At 42.1% G+C, this 16575-nt stretch overlaps 1 protein-coding gene across 6 annotated transcripts in view; it reads left to right on the forward strand.

Annotated features, from left to right (window-relative positions):
• Positions 1 to 16575, forward strand: part of LOC117369215 (piezo-type mechanosensitive ion channel component 2-like) — a 209942-nt gene that overhangs the window by 92604 nt on the left and 100763 nt on the right. For all 6 annotated transcript variants that reach the window (XM_033963416.1, XM_033963420.1, XM_033963419.1 and 3 more), the window contains 4 exons: positions 6534 to 6635; positions 9252 to 9417; positions 9510 to 9753; positions 16469 to 16565. In XM_033963416.1, the coding sequence (XP_033819307.1) occupies positions 6534 to 6635; positions 9252 to 9417; positions 9510 to 9753; positions 16469 to 16565 (609 nt within the window). The remainder of the gene's footprint in view (positions 1 to 6533; positions 6636 to 9251; positions 9418 to 9509; positions 9754 to 16468; positions 16566 to 16575) is intronic.

The raw sequence follows: 16575 nt of genomic DNA on the forward strand, positions 1-16575 counted from the left end.
GATCCTGTTCCAAAATTTTTGTAGTTTTTCTGCATTTTAAGTCAAACCACGCCTCAAATCCACCCAGAATCTGCTCCTAACCATGCCTACTTTCTGATAGGCACCTGGGAGTAGACGCCTGCCTCAAAGTGATAGACGCCTATCGAGTTAGGCGCCTACCGGCTAATTAGCTTTTAAGTTGTTTTTTTTTAATGGCGCTTTTCAATTAATGGTGCTACATAGGCCAAATTGACTAGCCTCCCCTTTTATCAAGCTGCGCTGCCAAGTAGCGTGAGCTAAATGCTGGGCCGCCCATAAGAATTGAACGTATGGCTTGGCATTTAGCGCGCGTTGCTCAGCAGCGTGGCTTGATAAAAGGGGGAGTAAGTTTGGTACCTAGATTGGCTAGGCGTGTTGATCTAGGTGCCTAACTCCAGGCGCTGTTTATAAAACAGAAGAGGAGGAGGTCTAGCAATCATAACAAAAAACAATCTCAACATCGACGTACTAACCAAGCACTCCACCCCTTATCTTGATCTGCTAGCCTGCCAAATATCTGACAAATCACTCAATGGAAATCTGAACTGTCTTATTTGCTACATTACACCAGGTAAATGGAATACTTCAAAACAAGAACTTGAAGAATTCATCTTCCAGAACTCACTCTCCTCCACACATAACTTGATCCTCGGAGACTTAAATCTCCACTTAGAAGATCAATCATCCAAACAAACAACAGATATACTCTCATACCTCAACACTTTATCCTATCAAATTCTCAACCCAGAACCCACACACGAAAAAGGTCATCAACTTGATATAGCAGCTTACTCATCTCCAAATCAAAACACACAAAACATCTACATCTCAAACGGGTCCTGGCACCCTACTCTATGGTCAGACCATTTCAAATATTCATTCACTATCAATTGGGCTCAAAATAACAACAAACCCACCCCAAAGAAAACACTCATCAAATTCAGACCGAAAATAGAACCTCACACATTCTGGAACACAGTCGACCCCGAAATCGACCCCAACAACCCCAAAGAATTCATAAACAGCTGGAGGACCCTCAGTGAATCCACACTAAACGAACTTGCTCCAATAAAAAACAAAAACAAAATAGACAGACCATCTAATAAATGGTTCGACAACGAACTTCTACAACTAAAAAGAAAATGCAGACAATTAGAAAGGTCATGGAAAAAACAAAAACACAACAACATCAAAGATGAATGGAAAATCCTAATCAAACAATACAATACCAAACTGAAGGAAAAACGAAAAAACTACTACTCCAAACTCATCAGCACAGAAAAACCAGACACAAGAATACTTTTTGACATCTTAAGAAATATCACCGATACCAAACCATTTCTCGCCACCCAAGGAAACCAAACACCCACAGCCACCCAATTAGCGGATCACTTCAAACGCAAAATCATCACAACCAGATCCACATTCAACAATTCAAGAATCAACATAGAAGAAATACGAATTAATCCCAAAACAGATGAAGCAATCCCAGCAGACAGGATATGGACAAACTTCCCAAAGATACAATGGTCAGACTTGAACAGGCTTTACAAAAAATACAGCAAATCCTCATGTGACTTGAACAACTGTCCCTCATACTTACTAGCAACAGCTTCCACCAAATTTAAAGCTTGCCTCACACTATGGCTTCAAACAACACTAAGTGAAGGTCATTTCCCACCGGAATTAGGAGAAATCATAATTACACCTATCCTAAAAGATCCCAAAGGTCCTATAGATAATCCTGCAAACTATAGACCAATCGCTTCAATCCCTCTATACATTAAAATAACAGAAGGCCTTGTCGCACAACACCTCTCCAACTACCTTGAAGACCATCACATACTACATCCATCACAATCTGGATTCAGATCCAACCACAGCACAGAAACTCTATTGGTATCACTATTAGACATTGCCCGACAACACCTCAGCAAAGGAAACAAGCTGCTTCTCATTCAACTCGATCTCTCTGCGGCATTCGACCTAGTTGACCATCACACACTACTCCAGATATTAGACGCAATAGGAATTTCAGGTAATGTTCACAAATGGTTCCAAAGCTTCCTCAAAACACGAACATACAAAGTCAAATCAAAAGAGCACATATCCGACCCATGGTCAAACCCATGTGGAGTACCACAAGGATCACCATTATCACCCATATTATTTAACCTCTTCATAGCATCCCTAGGCATAACCCTAGACGCCCTAAACACAGTATCATTCAGCTACGCAGATGATATAACTATCCTCCTCCCCTTTAATATTCAAGACCCCTTATCCACAAACTACCTGAAAATGATAATGGAAACGGTAGAAAAATGGATGTCAAGTCATAAACTAAAACTGAACTCGGAGAAAACTAAATTCCTACTACTGGAAAGGGAAAAAAAACCTTCTCTCACAGAACTAGAAGTAAACACAATCAAGTACCCAATGCAAAGCACACTCAAAATCCTGGGAATCCTACTAGACAGAAATTGCACAATGCAGTCTCAAATCCACAAAATCATCCAAAGAGCATTCTTCACAATACGTAACCTAAGAAAAATAAGAAAATTCTTCAACAAAGATCAATACAAGATATTAGTACAATCCCTAGTACTGAGTATTGTAGACTACTGTAACAGCCTATACCTACCATGCCCAAATTACATGATAAAACAACTGCAGACAGTTCAGAACACGGCCCTCAGAATCATCTACTCACTGGGCAAATACGACCACATCACCAAAGCATACTTAGACTCACACTGGCTACCAATAAAAGCAAGATCTCAGTTCAAATTCTACTGTCTACTATACAAGGTAATACATGGAACAGCACCCAGCTACCTAAACAACAGACTACACCGTAACCTCTCACACAGATCAAGGAGAACCCAGAGCCTATTCACTCACCCCCCTCTCAAAGGAACACGACGAAAGAAACTATATGACAGCCTTTTAGCGACACAGGCAGCAAAGATCGATACTACCATCACCAATCTACTGACCAAATCAATAGACATTAAAGCATTCCGAAAAGAAATCAAAACTCATCTCTTCAAAAAACACTTCCCATCATCATAACCTCACAAAAGTTTAAGATAATGCTCTCATGACTACCCAAACACCACCACCAGCAACACCCAAATCCGAACAGTATTATCTCTACTCGTCTAAACAACAGAATCCGGACAATATTATCTCTTTCGTCTAAACAACCTATCACTATCTACTATCTACTACCAATTTATCCTGGAAAAGTCCAGAACAACAATTGTAACTTAACGCATTCTTGTTTATATGTACTGCAATGCTACTGGAAATGTCCAGTCTTCTAACATGTAATCCGCTTAGAACCGCAAGGCACAAGCGGAATAGAAATCACTTATGTAATGTAATAGAATCAGGGCCTACAGTATATGTGTAAAAATGAGGTATTAAGAAAACATGTCATGCACTTAAACAGACTAATAATACAGGTACCACACTGCTATTTGGTAAGTTTTTAATGAAATGTTTCTTATATCGGAGTTTCTTCTGACAGGAGTTTTTGATGAAATGTTTCTTATGTCAGAGTTTCTTCTGACAGGAGTTTTTGATGAAATGTTTCTTATGTCAGAGTTTCTTCTGACAGGAGTTTTTGATGAAATGTTTCTTATGTCAGAGTTTCTTCTGACAGGAGTTTTTGATGAAATGTTTCTTATGTCAGAGTTTCTTCTGACAGGAAGCAGCATCACTCAAAAGCTGCATTAACTTCTGAGATAGACACAAGAGCCTCAGGGATTGCAGATGTTTATGCTATGACCGCATGTAACACGCTGAGGCACTTGCTTTTTCATAGAGTAAGTGAGGTGCTTTAGTAGGGCTACCAGATTTTACTTTAGTAAAATCCGTATCCCTAGACCTGCCCCCAGGCCCGTCCAGTTCTACCCATCCCTGCCCCATTTCTCCTCAGTCACGCCCCCTATCCCGCCCTAGCCACGCCCCCACTGCCTCCTGGCCGACATGATTTTGAGGAAGCTTTTCAAAACCCGGACAAAGTGTCGATTTTGAAAAGCTGTCCGGACCTCCAGACATGTCCTCGAAAAGGAAGGATATATCCAGGGAAATCCGGACGTCTGGAAACCCTAGGCCAGGGGTAGGCAATTCCGGTCCTCGAGAGCCAGAGCCAGGTCAGGTTTTCAGGATAACCACAATGAATATGGATGAGATAGATTTGCATGTACTGTCTCCTTGAGATGCAAATCTATCTCATGCATATTTATTGTGGATATCCTGAAAACCTGACCTGGCTCTGGCTCTCGAGGACTAGAATTGCCTACCCCTGCCCTAGGCCAGGAGTAGGGAACTCCGGTCCTCGAGAGCCGTATTCCAGTCGTGTTTTCAGGATTTCCCCAATGAATATGCTTGAGATCTATTTGCATGCATTGCTTTCAATGCATATTCATTGGGGAAATCTTGAAAACCCGACTGGAATACGGCTCTCGAGGACTGGAGTTCCCTACCCTTGCCCTAGGCTTTAGTAATTTGCTTGCAGGAGAGAGGGTAAGGGAACAGGTTCACAGCTTTGTGCTGGGACTCTGTGTCTTGCTACCACTAAGCCTCCTGCAATGGGTGGCGAGTGTGGAAATGATAGACAGGTGCCCCAGCACCTTGCAGAATTATCAGGGATGAAGAAAACATTCTGTTGGCAAGTGCCAAACAAGCAAATCACACAGATAAAAATTTCTAATTAAAAGGGCATTTTTTTGCATTGGAGTTCATACCTGCATCGCAGTGGCGTGTGGTGAGGGCTTGCTTTGTTTTCCCTTCTGCTCATGGTGGTTCATATAAGAGATTTTTTACAAAGATTACTGTCTTATCAAGCAGCTAGTTGGGATACATAGTTTTGCAGACTATTATCTCTTTCTTCATCTTGTATGCATTTTAGAAAATTGTTAAAATCTAGTTTATTTGCAAAATCCCTGGAGAATTGACTTGTCACTGAGATGGTTCAATCTTCTTAGTTTGTTAAACTACATAGAATTGCAAGGTGCAGTATAGAAATGTGATTTTATGTTATGTTATGATTCAGTGAATCCCCAGCTCTACAGCCCTACTTTTTTCTTTATTTTTTGCTCAACCAGTCAAACTGCATCAAACAAAATGTAAATAATTTAAAAGAAACCCAAAACAAGCAGGGGTCTTGGGCTGTGGATTCTCTGAACGCCTTGAAGGCTCTGATAGTACTGATCTGAGTTTGATTGGCTGAGCAGCATCTGCCTGTTGCCTGCTCAACCAATCAAACTCAGAGCAGTGCCCTCAGGGTCTTTAGGGAGTGGGATGAATCCTCTGAAGGCCCTGACCGCATGTCACTGCTGCATAGGGTTTCCCCAGATATAGAGCTGCTGGGCAGTATGAATGCGGTGGCATTTTAATTTAATTTGATTAAAATATCCTTTTAGAACACACTGAAATAAGAATCACTCAGGTAGTAAACTTCATTATGGTAATATTGAAAGCTGAATCTTTATGGAATATTAGGGCTATTTCTCTTTAAGTTCTGCAAGAACATAAGAATAGCCATACTGGGTCAGACTGATGGTCCATCTAGCCCAGTATCCTGATTTCAACAGCGGCCAATCCAGGTCACAAGTACCTGGCAGAATCTAAAGAGTAGTGTGATTCCATGCACCCTATCCCAAGGGATAAGCAGTGGCTTTCACCATATTTATACAGTACAGTGCTCCCCCGGTCATTCGCAGTCGGCAATTCGCGGTCCCAGTCATTTGCGGTATTTTCCGACCGCGAATGACCGGGCAGCCGGAGAGGCAGGAGAGAGCATCCGGAGCGCCGGCGAGGGAAGGAAATCACTCACAATATGCTCCGACCGCCTCTTCCTGCACTAAAGTCGGGCCTCACCAATCAGAAGCTGTGTGTCAAAGCAGCTCCTGATTGGCGAGGCCCGATTTTAGTGCAGGAAGAGGCAGTCAGAGCATACCACGAGTGATTTCCTTCACTCGCCGGCACACTGGCTGCTCTCTACTGCCTCTCCGGCTGCCCTCTCCTATCTCCCCCGCTGAAAACCGTATTCGCGGAGGTTCCTAGAACGGAACCCCCGCGAATATCGGGAGAGTACTGTATATGTAAAGCGCATTTACAGGTTACTTGAACAATTCGTGTGATTACTGTTCCACAAAAGAATGCAAATCATTGATAGTTTTCCATTTCTAAGTCCTTTACTTTTTATACAGGATTAAAAGTTCCTTTGGTTCTCCTGCTAAATCCTGCATTCATTTGTTGCATCTTATTGAGATAGGCATGTTAATTAATCTACCAGGCAATTCTGCTGGATTATTTTTTATATATATATTTTTTGTAGATAAAATAAATGCCCAGTTCCATGTATTTCTTGATATATTACAGTTCTCGATTATAATGGTGGTTTACAATAAAAACAGTTTCTCCTCATGTGGAAAAGTAATAATAACAAAAACCATTTAATTCCAATCGGCTTGTAACAAATTTCTTTATCATTTAAATAGACTATCCTTGGAGAACCTCTAGGGGGGCGATAAATTCTAATCTCATTAAGTGGCTCTACCTACCTGACTTTGCCAGGAGACCTGACCCAAACTTTCTGATGTGTAAGTAGAAAAACTGCTCTGTTCATCTGTAGGCATTGCCAGTAGTGTAGCGAGGGTAGGAGGTGCCTGGGACAAAGGTGCACTTCCATGCACACACACTCCCTGAAATCCCCCCCCCCCCCCCACACACACACAAAATCCTGGTGGTCTAGTGGGCTGTGGTTTTTTTCAGATCAGACTACCTCCCTGCTCGAGAACCCTCTACCCCTCCACCACCTCTCCCCATACCTTTCGTTGAAAATCAGGCAGGAAAAATGCCCATTACCTCATGCCTTGAAAGGTTGCCTCTTCAAAATGTCAGCCCTTCCCCCTCCTGGTGCATCCTGGATGCATTGGAAGGGGTCTAAAGTCCTGATTTGCTCAGGTGCCTAAGGCCCTTCCTCTAGGTGCCTGAACTCCTCCTAGTGCATCACCATCATGCACTGGGGGGTCTTAGGCCCCTTCAAGTGCATACTGATGATGCACTAGGAAGAGCCTAAGGTACCAATTGTCTCAGGCGCCTAAGGCCTCTTTTCTAGGGGAGGGGCCTTAAGTGCCTGAGCCAATGAAGACCTTAGGCCCCTTCCAGTGCATCCAGGATTTTGTGGGAGGGTTTGGGAAGATTGGAAGGTGGGGTGAGGTGAGGTGCTTGGTGTCTGGGGTGTCGGAGGGAAGGGAAGGCATGAGCGTGGCAAGGGGTCAGAGAGGAAGAGAGGTGCCAGTGCCTCCACCAAGACGGCGCCCAGGAGGGATCGTTCCCCCCTCCCCCTCTTACTACACCACTGGGTATGGCAGTGCTTCTTTTGCATTAGCCTAGTGGTTAGAGCAGTGAATCGCAAACTTTGTGCCGTGGCACACTAGTGTGTTGTGGCGAGATTCTGGGTGTGCCTTCAGGGATTGCAGGAAACATGACATATACCGAATGTCACTACCGGTGTCGGCACTTCTCCTCCTCTTTGCCCTCACACGAACCTCGTCTTGTTTTCCCTGAGCTTGGGGCTGTGTCTGGAGGGCCTCCGAGAATGTGCGGAGGTTGGGGCTGCTGCTCATGCCGGGAATGTTAAAGAGGTACGGGAGGGGAGGGGAGGGAAGAGAAGGGGGGCATGGCAGGAGGGGGGCAGGGAGGAAGTGGATGGGGGTGAGGGGGCGGAGAAGAGAGCAGGGAAGGGGCTCCATCACCCCGGCCGCCTCTCACTCTCGCTATGCCACTCTCTGGATAAGACCTGTACTGGGTTTAATTTACAAACCAAAGAAAATTGACAGAAGGGAATCCACAGAGAAACCAAAAAAACACTGTGGAGAGACAATGATCCTGAAATGGACTTTAATAGAAGTTCCAAATGTACATAAAAAAGCCAAGTTCCAAATAAACAAACCACATAAAAGGTATAAGTCCACATAAAAATCAAAAGGACCTAATAGGCTAGTAGTGCAGGTTTAATTTAGCCAGCAATAGTTAATTTTTTAAAAATACCACTGACCCCTGCCAGATGCATGTTGACCACTCAGGTTCTAAGCACTCTGGGATGGGGAGGGGCCTGAATGTACCTTGTAAGTACTCCTAAAAAGAAGTGAAATGCAAATCTAAATAAATCGCTGGACACTGAGGCAACTTTTCCAAATGATTGTGAGTGCCAAACCCAGTGGAAAGGACCCCTCCCTGGACACAGTGAAAGAGTTTGCTTAATATAGAGGATGCTCAAGCACCCCCCAGAGTTGGCTCCTGTGCACTGAGGTATCGACAGCTGAGACGTGGTGGTTGTTTCAACATCTGAAAAATAGCTTTTTAGGTAGCAGAGTTTCGCTTATCTGGCTAAATTTATCTCCATCAAAGTTCCTTTATTCACGATACCGTTACTAGTTAATGTCTTGTTGAAACATGTTTAGCATTTCTTAAATATGAATGCATGTAATTTTGTGTATCTAAGTGCTTTGGAAATATGCCTCCAATTGTATATTTTTTGTTGTATTATTTGAATATTTGTGATTCAATAGAATCCCTCAGTACTTCCTGTTGATAAAATCCAAGTTTCCACGTTTTATTTAAAATTTGATTAAACGCTTATACAAGCTTCTAAGTGATTTACAGTTAAAATCAGGGTTAAAATACGTAGGTCACACAAGACTAAGACGAGACTACCACTGACAGGAACAGAGAGGAAGGAAGGTAGCCATATTTTTAAAACATTCTTCATTACCCTCCTAAAGTTTTTTCCCTAAATGTACTCTTACTTTCTTCAAAGATTGTAGTTCACCCCTCTTCCCTTTTGTATCGCTAATTACTTGTGTACATACATTGTATGTTCATTTGTATAAATTGTTTTATTTTTGTCTCCTAATTTTAAATGGTCATACGCATTTTAATAAACTTGAAAAGGAACCGTATAAGGTAAAAACAAAAGAAGGGGTAAGATATTAGGCTGAAAATGAAGCTTCTCTGGCGTTTTCTGCCCTTTCCCTGCCCCATTTCCTCTGTACTCCATGCCACTAAGCTACACCAATGTCCATCTGGTATTACATCAGGAACAAGGCTGACCTCTACTGCCCAATAATTTTCTGCCATGACTCCAGAAATGTAGACCTGAGTGTTCAGATTTCCTGGGATTCTAACACTGCTCAACTTTCCTCTCCTTGCAGATGACTTCCTGCTCCTGCTTGCCTCTTCTCTGCAGTGGCAGGTATTTGACGATGAAAACAAAACCTGCATCAGAATGTTGGCAGGAGATAATATCGAGATAAGCAGAGATTTGAACCCTGAAGACCTGAATCAGTACAGCCCTGTTCCAAACTTTATTCACTGCCGGTATGAATCCTGGGTGATCTTGTGCTCATGGCATGGAACTTGTTTTGAAAGGACTCGTCTTAATCTCTCTCTTTCTCGCTCTCCCCCTCTAGGTCCTACTTAGATATGGCTAAAGTGATTGTGTTCAGCTATCACTTCTGGTTCGTCCTTTGCCTGATTTTTATCACTGGAACAACGCGTATTAACATCTTGTGCATGGGATACCTCATGGCCTGCTTTTACTTTATGCTTTTTGGTGGCAACCTCCTCTTAAAGACAGTCAAACACATGCTGCGACTCTGGGACTATCTCATCGCCTACACTGCGTTTGTGATAGCCATGAAGAACCTTCTGTCTGTATGTATGTGTGTATATTCAGAGCTTGGGCCTCCATATGTGGAACTATTTTTTTTTTCTCTTTGATAACTCATTCTAGGATTGTTATTACTATTCTGATAGTAATCATCCAGTTTCCCAAAGAATATCCTCGTTTGGTAGTTTTTCACACCCTCTTGTTTTTCAGGAATAAAAGATTCTCCAAGGACAAGCAGGCATTATATTCTCACATCCACAGAATCCAGTACAGACACTACCAAGTGTACTGTCACGTTACATATATTTTTTGTTGTGCCCATATCGCGCCGGTGCTTTTCTGCTCATTGTCAGTTTGTAAGACCATCAGTTCTTCATTTTACGCAGAGCTGAGAAGCTGTGTCTTCAGTTCTGTCTTCAGCATGTCGAACTTTAACCCTTATTTTGTACCTTCCCTTTAATTATTTTAATTATTTTCCTTGTAGTTCATTTTTATCATATTCCAGTTTTTTTTTTTTACCTGACTTTGGCTCATTTTCATCAATTTTTCATCCTCCAGGAGCATCAATTGTTTTCTGTATCCGAGTTATTCGAGCTCCCTGGGCCATTGAGCCCTATGATTGTGCACCAGCCATTTTTCCCTCCATGTCAAAGAGGACATCGGGTGGCTTTAAGAAATGTTCTCGATGTAAATGGACATTTCAGGCTGTGACCCACATAATTGGTATGTCCAGTGTTTTGGTCCTGAACATCAGGACTTTAGCTAGGTCCTCTGCCTTCATATGCAAAGGAGGTCATTCAAAGCCCAAAATCTTCAGTTTGAAAAACATTTTGGTACCACGATGGCTTCAACATTGAGCATGGCGGAGGACTCAGAACCCGACACTCAGCCTTCTATGACTCAGACATTGGCATTGACACTGAGTGCTTCAACACAGTGTCCATGGTGTTGGGCGTCAGGCTCCTTACAGAGGCAAGACTCTACATCATCTTTATTTGTCTCAAGCATCAGGCGATATGGCATGTAAGAAAGCTAAGAAGCTCAAATATTTTCCCCTTCTAGGCACATCACTGCATCCTCCCAAATGTTGACTTCCTCAATGCATAGTGAGTGTTGACACACCATGGATTGTTCTCCTTCCATCCAGATTATACCTCCTCTTAGGCAGGCCTTGACATTGGAGGTTACCCACAACATGACAGCCAGTATAGCAGATTGCTTCCGTGCCAATGTCTCTTCTGGTATCAGTATCATCTCTCCAGGAGGATATCCAGGCTACGCTCAGACAAGAGTTTATGGGACTACTGCACTCACAGTCTTTGTAGGCTTTAAAGGCTTCCATACCTGTCTCAGCCTAGCCTGAGGATACACTGACATGTTGATCAAGGATAAGGTCATGCACTCTTGCTTCATGTCTAGCATCAGATTTGGCACAGACCAACTCAGCCTCAGAACAATGACCTCCATCGTGACGCACCTCGATGCACAAATGACACTGTTCTCAATACATGCCCCTGATTCACTTAGCAGAGAGTACTTCAATGAGTCTGACACTGATATCTCCAACTATTCAAATGAGGACATGTCAGAATACTCAGTAGAAGAATCCTATGGTGTACCTTCTGATCCTTCACCTCTCTCCTCAATGACACAAGTCTCCACCAGAAAGTGTATCTTCTACTGGCTTTGTAAGACAGATGGGACATACTTAGCCCATCAAAATGGAAACAAAAGAGGAGTCTCACTCTGAAATATTTGAACTTCATAACTTTGAAACATCACCAAACAAATGCATTGAGGCTCCTTTGCATAGGGTTATGAAAGATACCTTATTTAAGAATTGGGAGAGCCCCTCTCAGTCTAAGTAGCTCTTAAAAAGATAGACACAATGCATAGAATTCAAAAATGTCCAGGATTTGATGAAATTCAACTTCAACATCATTTGCTAGTTGTGGAATCTGCTCTCACGAGTTCATGCAGCTCACAATCTTCTACTTCTGCTCCTCAAGGAAGAGAAGCCAGGTCATTGGACTCTTTTTGCAAATGTATTTTCCAATTGTCCATGCTCATTAATAGAATTATGGGCTACCAATTTTACACATATCTTTATTTTAAATCCTTACTTAAACAACTGTCAAGAGTTTGAAGAATTCCTCCCTCCATACAAACTAAAACAGTATCAGCAATTGTCCAAGAACTTGTTCACTATGAGGAAGTATATGGCTAGGGGATCTTTTGACGCCTTGGTTATTTTTTCCAGAACATCTGCAGTGGCAATTGCTTTGTGCTGTTTGGCTTGGCTTAGAGCAGGGGTCTCAAAGTCCCTCCTTGAGGGCCGCAATCCAGTCGGGTTTTCAGGATTTCCCCAACAAATATGCGTGAGATCTACGCGCATGCACTGCTTTCAATGCATATTCATTGGGGAAATCCTGAAAAGTACTGCAACAAGTTGATATAGGGAAATAAACCTGTCAGGAGGAAAAGATCTCAGATATTTACCACATAGGGAACATGTATGTTTTCTCCCTATATAGCTGTGGCAAGTGGGTGTCTTTCATTGATCAAAAACCTCCTTTGACAAAAGATTTAAATTTTTAATTTTTATCATAAATATTTTTAATATACTTTTGATATTTTTTGTCTTTTTCAATTATAAAAGTGAAGCTAACTTCATAACTAACATAAACTTTAAAGTGCAAAAAATATTACTTATCTGCTTCTTTTTAATTGAAAAAGACAAAAAATATCAAAAGTATATTAAAAATATTTATGATAAAAATTAAAAATTTAAATCTTTTGTCAAAGGAGGTTTTTGATCAATGAAAGACACCCACTTGCCACAGCTATATAGGGAGAAAACATACATGTTCCCTATGTGGTAAATATCTGAGATCTTTTCCTCCTGACAGGTTTATTTCCCTATATCAACTTGTTGCAGTACTTGTTATATTTTGTTGATATATATTTTTCACTATCCTGTTTTGGAAATCCTGAAAACCCAACTGGATTGCGGCCCTCAAGGAGGGACTTTGAGATCCCTGGCTTAGAGTGTCTGATCTGGAAACTTTGGTACAAAAACAATATTCTTCCTTATCCAGAGTTCCTATTATTATAACACGTAAAGGCATCATCTTTTAGGCCTGTTCCTCAATGACCTCATGCAAGACAGCAAAGGACACAAAAATCACAAACTCAGCCTCAGTCCTTACAGCAGTTACCATTTGACTCCATTTTAGAGAGCATTAGCAGCATTTCCCTGCATCTTCCTCCCAATCTCCCCATTGGAGGCAGGTTGCTCTATTTCCATCAATGTTGGACCAGTGGATGCTTCGAGACATCACTCAAGGCTCTGCCCTGAATTTGCTCAGAAAACCTCCAAACCATCCACCAAAAGAGTCTCCTTTCAACTTCCTCCAGAAGACTCTCTTTCACCAAGAACTCTCGGCCCTTCTCCAGTTAAACTCAATGGAATCTGTTCCTCTGTGGAAGAGAGGCTGAGGGTTCTACTCAAAGTATTTCCAATACCAAAAAAGAGTAGAGGCCTTTGGCCTATTCTAGACCTCTGGAGCATCAACAAATACTTGTTGAAGGAGAAATTTTCCATGGTCTCTCAGGTGATCCTTCTACCTCTACTGGAAAAAGGCAATTGGCTGTACTCTCTAGATCTAAAAGAGGTCTACACTCACATTTCCATCCTACCTTCTCACGGAAAGTATATTTGCTTCTGCATTGGTTCTTGACATCTCCAATACAAAGTCTTACCCTTTGGACTGGCTTTGACCCCTCAAGTCTTCACAAAGTGCCTGGTGGTAATGGCAGCAGCCCTTTGCACATGAGGGTTTCATGTATTTCTCTATTTAGATGACTGGTTGATCAAGGCTTCATCATTGCAAACAGCATGCCATCAACTCAACAATTTATCTTCTAGAGCTCTTCGGGTTTGCCATCAACTACCAAAAGTCACATCTGCACACTTCTCAGGCACTTGAGTTCATCAGGGCTCTCCTGGATACTACTCAGTTTTTCTACTGAAACAGAGAATAGACAATTTCATTCACCTGTGACAAACATTCTCAACCCTACAACACACTTCTGTTCATCAACTATTAAGCCTTCTGAACCATATGACGTCAACGGTGCATGTCATTTCTTTTGCACATCTTTATCGCAGAGTCCCACAATGGACCCTATCAACCCAATGGTTTCAAGCCACTGGACATCTGTCTGCTCCAATTCAAGTCACTTCAAATTTCCATCATTCTCTCCAATGGTGGATGGGTCTTCACAGTCTCACTTGAGGTCTCCCCTTCCAGCCCCCTGTCACCAAAAACTTCTAACCACAGATACTTCAATGTTTGGATGGGGTGCTCATCTAGATGGCCTACACACTCAAGAAATATGGTCTCATCATGAACAAATCCTCCATATCAATCTTCTTGAACACAAGCAATAGGCAGTGCTCTAAAAACATTCCAGAACTGTCAACTTCATCAAGTACTTGTCTGTACAGACAACAAAGTTGCCATGTTCTATCTGAACAGATAAGGGGCACAGGTTCTTACCCTCTTTGCATGGAAGTGATCCAGATTTGGAATTGGGCAATTGCTCATGGCTTACTTCTCAAATTGGTTTACTTAGCAGGGAAGCAAATTATCTTGGCAGGCAAATTGAGCATGAATAGTCTCAGCACAACCATTTTATGTCAAATTTTCTCCACATGGGGGACACCAGACATAGATATCTTCACTTCCCCCACAACAACAAACTTCTGCATTTAATCACATTGCATTGAATACCTTCTTCATTCATTGGGGGGGGGGACATATTCCTCTAGCATGTCCTCTGATACCTTTCATTGGGAAAACTACTCAAATTTCAACTCATAGCACCTTTTGCCATGTCAGGTTTGGTTCCCGCTCCTCCTAGAGCTCTCATCCAAGTTGAAACCATTTCCAGCACTACTGATGCAGAAATAGGGATTCCTCCTTCACCCTGTCCTCTGCTCATTAAGCACTAACAACACTGGACTACCTTGTCTACCTCTCCAATTTGGTCTAAAACCAATTCAATTCAAGTACATCTCAATACTATCAGTGCATTTCATTCTCCCTTGTACAAGAAACCTCTATTATCCCTTGGTAGCCCATTTCATGAAAAGACTACTCTACATGAAACTACCTGTCAAGACTCCAGCTGTTGCTTGGGATCTTAAAACGGTATTTTCTGCTCTTATGAGGTCTTCCTTTGAGCCGCTTACATCTTGCTTTCTAAAACTTCTCACTTGGAAGGTCTTTTTCCTCATTGCCCTTATCTGCACATCTTGTGAGTGAACTTCAGGATCTTGGGTCAGATCCTCCTACATAAGATTCTACCACAACAGAATAGTACTACACACTCATCTAAAATTCCTACCCAAGGTTGCCTCGGAATTTATTTATTTATTTCTAAAATTTCTAGACCGCTTGTACCAAAGCAGTTTCCATATAAAACATTCATAATATTTCATCAGACACATTTCACCTCAACCAATTCATAGTTCTTCCTGTTTTCTTTCCAAAGCTGCATTCACATCCTGGAAAAGCAACAGAGCACACCTTGGACTGCAAACGTGTTCTGACATACTACCTAGAATGCATTAAACCTCATAGAGGATCCTCCCAGCTCTTTGTGGCTTCTGGCCCTAAAAGACTTGGAGTTAAGAACATAAGAATAACCTTACTGGGTCAGACCAATGGTCCATCAAACCCAGCAGCCTGTTCTCACGGTGGCCAATCCAGGTCCCTAGTACCTGGTCAAAACCCAAAGAGTAGCAATGATCCAGGGCAATAGAACCATCTCCACTTGGCTGTTGGACTTCACATATACTCAGGCTGAGCTGATGTGCAGGACCATGTAACAACCTGCAATGTCTGCTCTATGGCTGCTTCAGTAGCTCATTTCCACTCTGCATTCATTGAGGACATTTGCAAAGTGGCCACTTTGTCCTCAATCCATATCTTTACTCCTCACTGCTATTTGGAACAAAACTCCAGAAGAGGCAGTTCTGCAGAATTTTTTTACTTCCTGAGTGCCAACTTTCCCTCCAACCCACTTGGCTTTCATCAGACTCATGTTTATATATCCATCATCCTAGTCCAGAGCAGCTTGGGAGTCCCACATATGAGAATGTAATGTGTGCTTATCCTTGGAGAAAGAAAAGATACTTACCTATAGCAGGTGTTCTCTGAGGACAGCAGGTATATATTCTCATAACCCATCCATGTTCCTTAGCTTTTTACTGAACTGATAGTCCTGCAAACTGAAGTCAGGTGGGAAGGCACCAACGCGCTGCAGTATGGGCATTGCCAAAAAATTTAAAGTGACAGTGCACTTGGTAGTATCCATACCGGGTTCTTTGGATGACATCACCCACGTGTGAGAATATATGCCTGATGTCCTCGGAGAAACATGCTACAGGTATCTTCGCTATATCTGAATGGAGAGGAACTAAATCCTTAATTGCATGCAACAATCCAGGTCTTCATTTTATTTGCGGTTGCATTTGAATGTTTTTAGAGTTCTAGGAGGTGTCTTGTTCTTGGGGAATAAAGTCTTTGTGGGTTTTCTTTCTTTTTTTTTCTTTTTTTTTGCACTAGCCAGATAAGATGTGATTCCTGAATTTTCTGGAGGTTCTTCAGATGTGATATGGTAGGGCCAATGGTTATTCTCAGGGTGTGAGGCCTATGAACACTAAACCTTTCTCTGTTGCTCTTCTTGCAGATTGGAGCTTGCGCTTATCTAGACAGACTGTTAAAAAATAATTGCTGGTTAATCCAAACCTTCAGCATGTTCTGTACCATCAAAGGCTACAAGCTGAGTAAGTAGAC

The sequence above is a fragment of the Geotrypetes seraphini genome, chromosome 11 (genome assembly GCF_902459505.1).
Source record: "Geotrypetes seraphini chromosome 11, aGeoSer1.1, whole genome shotgun sequence".
NCBI lineage: Eukaryota > Metazoa > Chordata > Amphibia > Gymnophiona > Dermophiidae > Geotrypetes > Geotrypetes seraphini.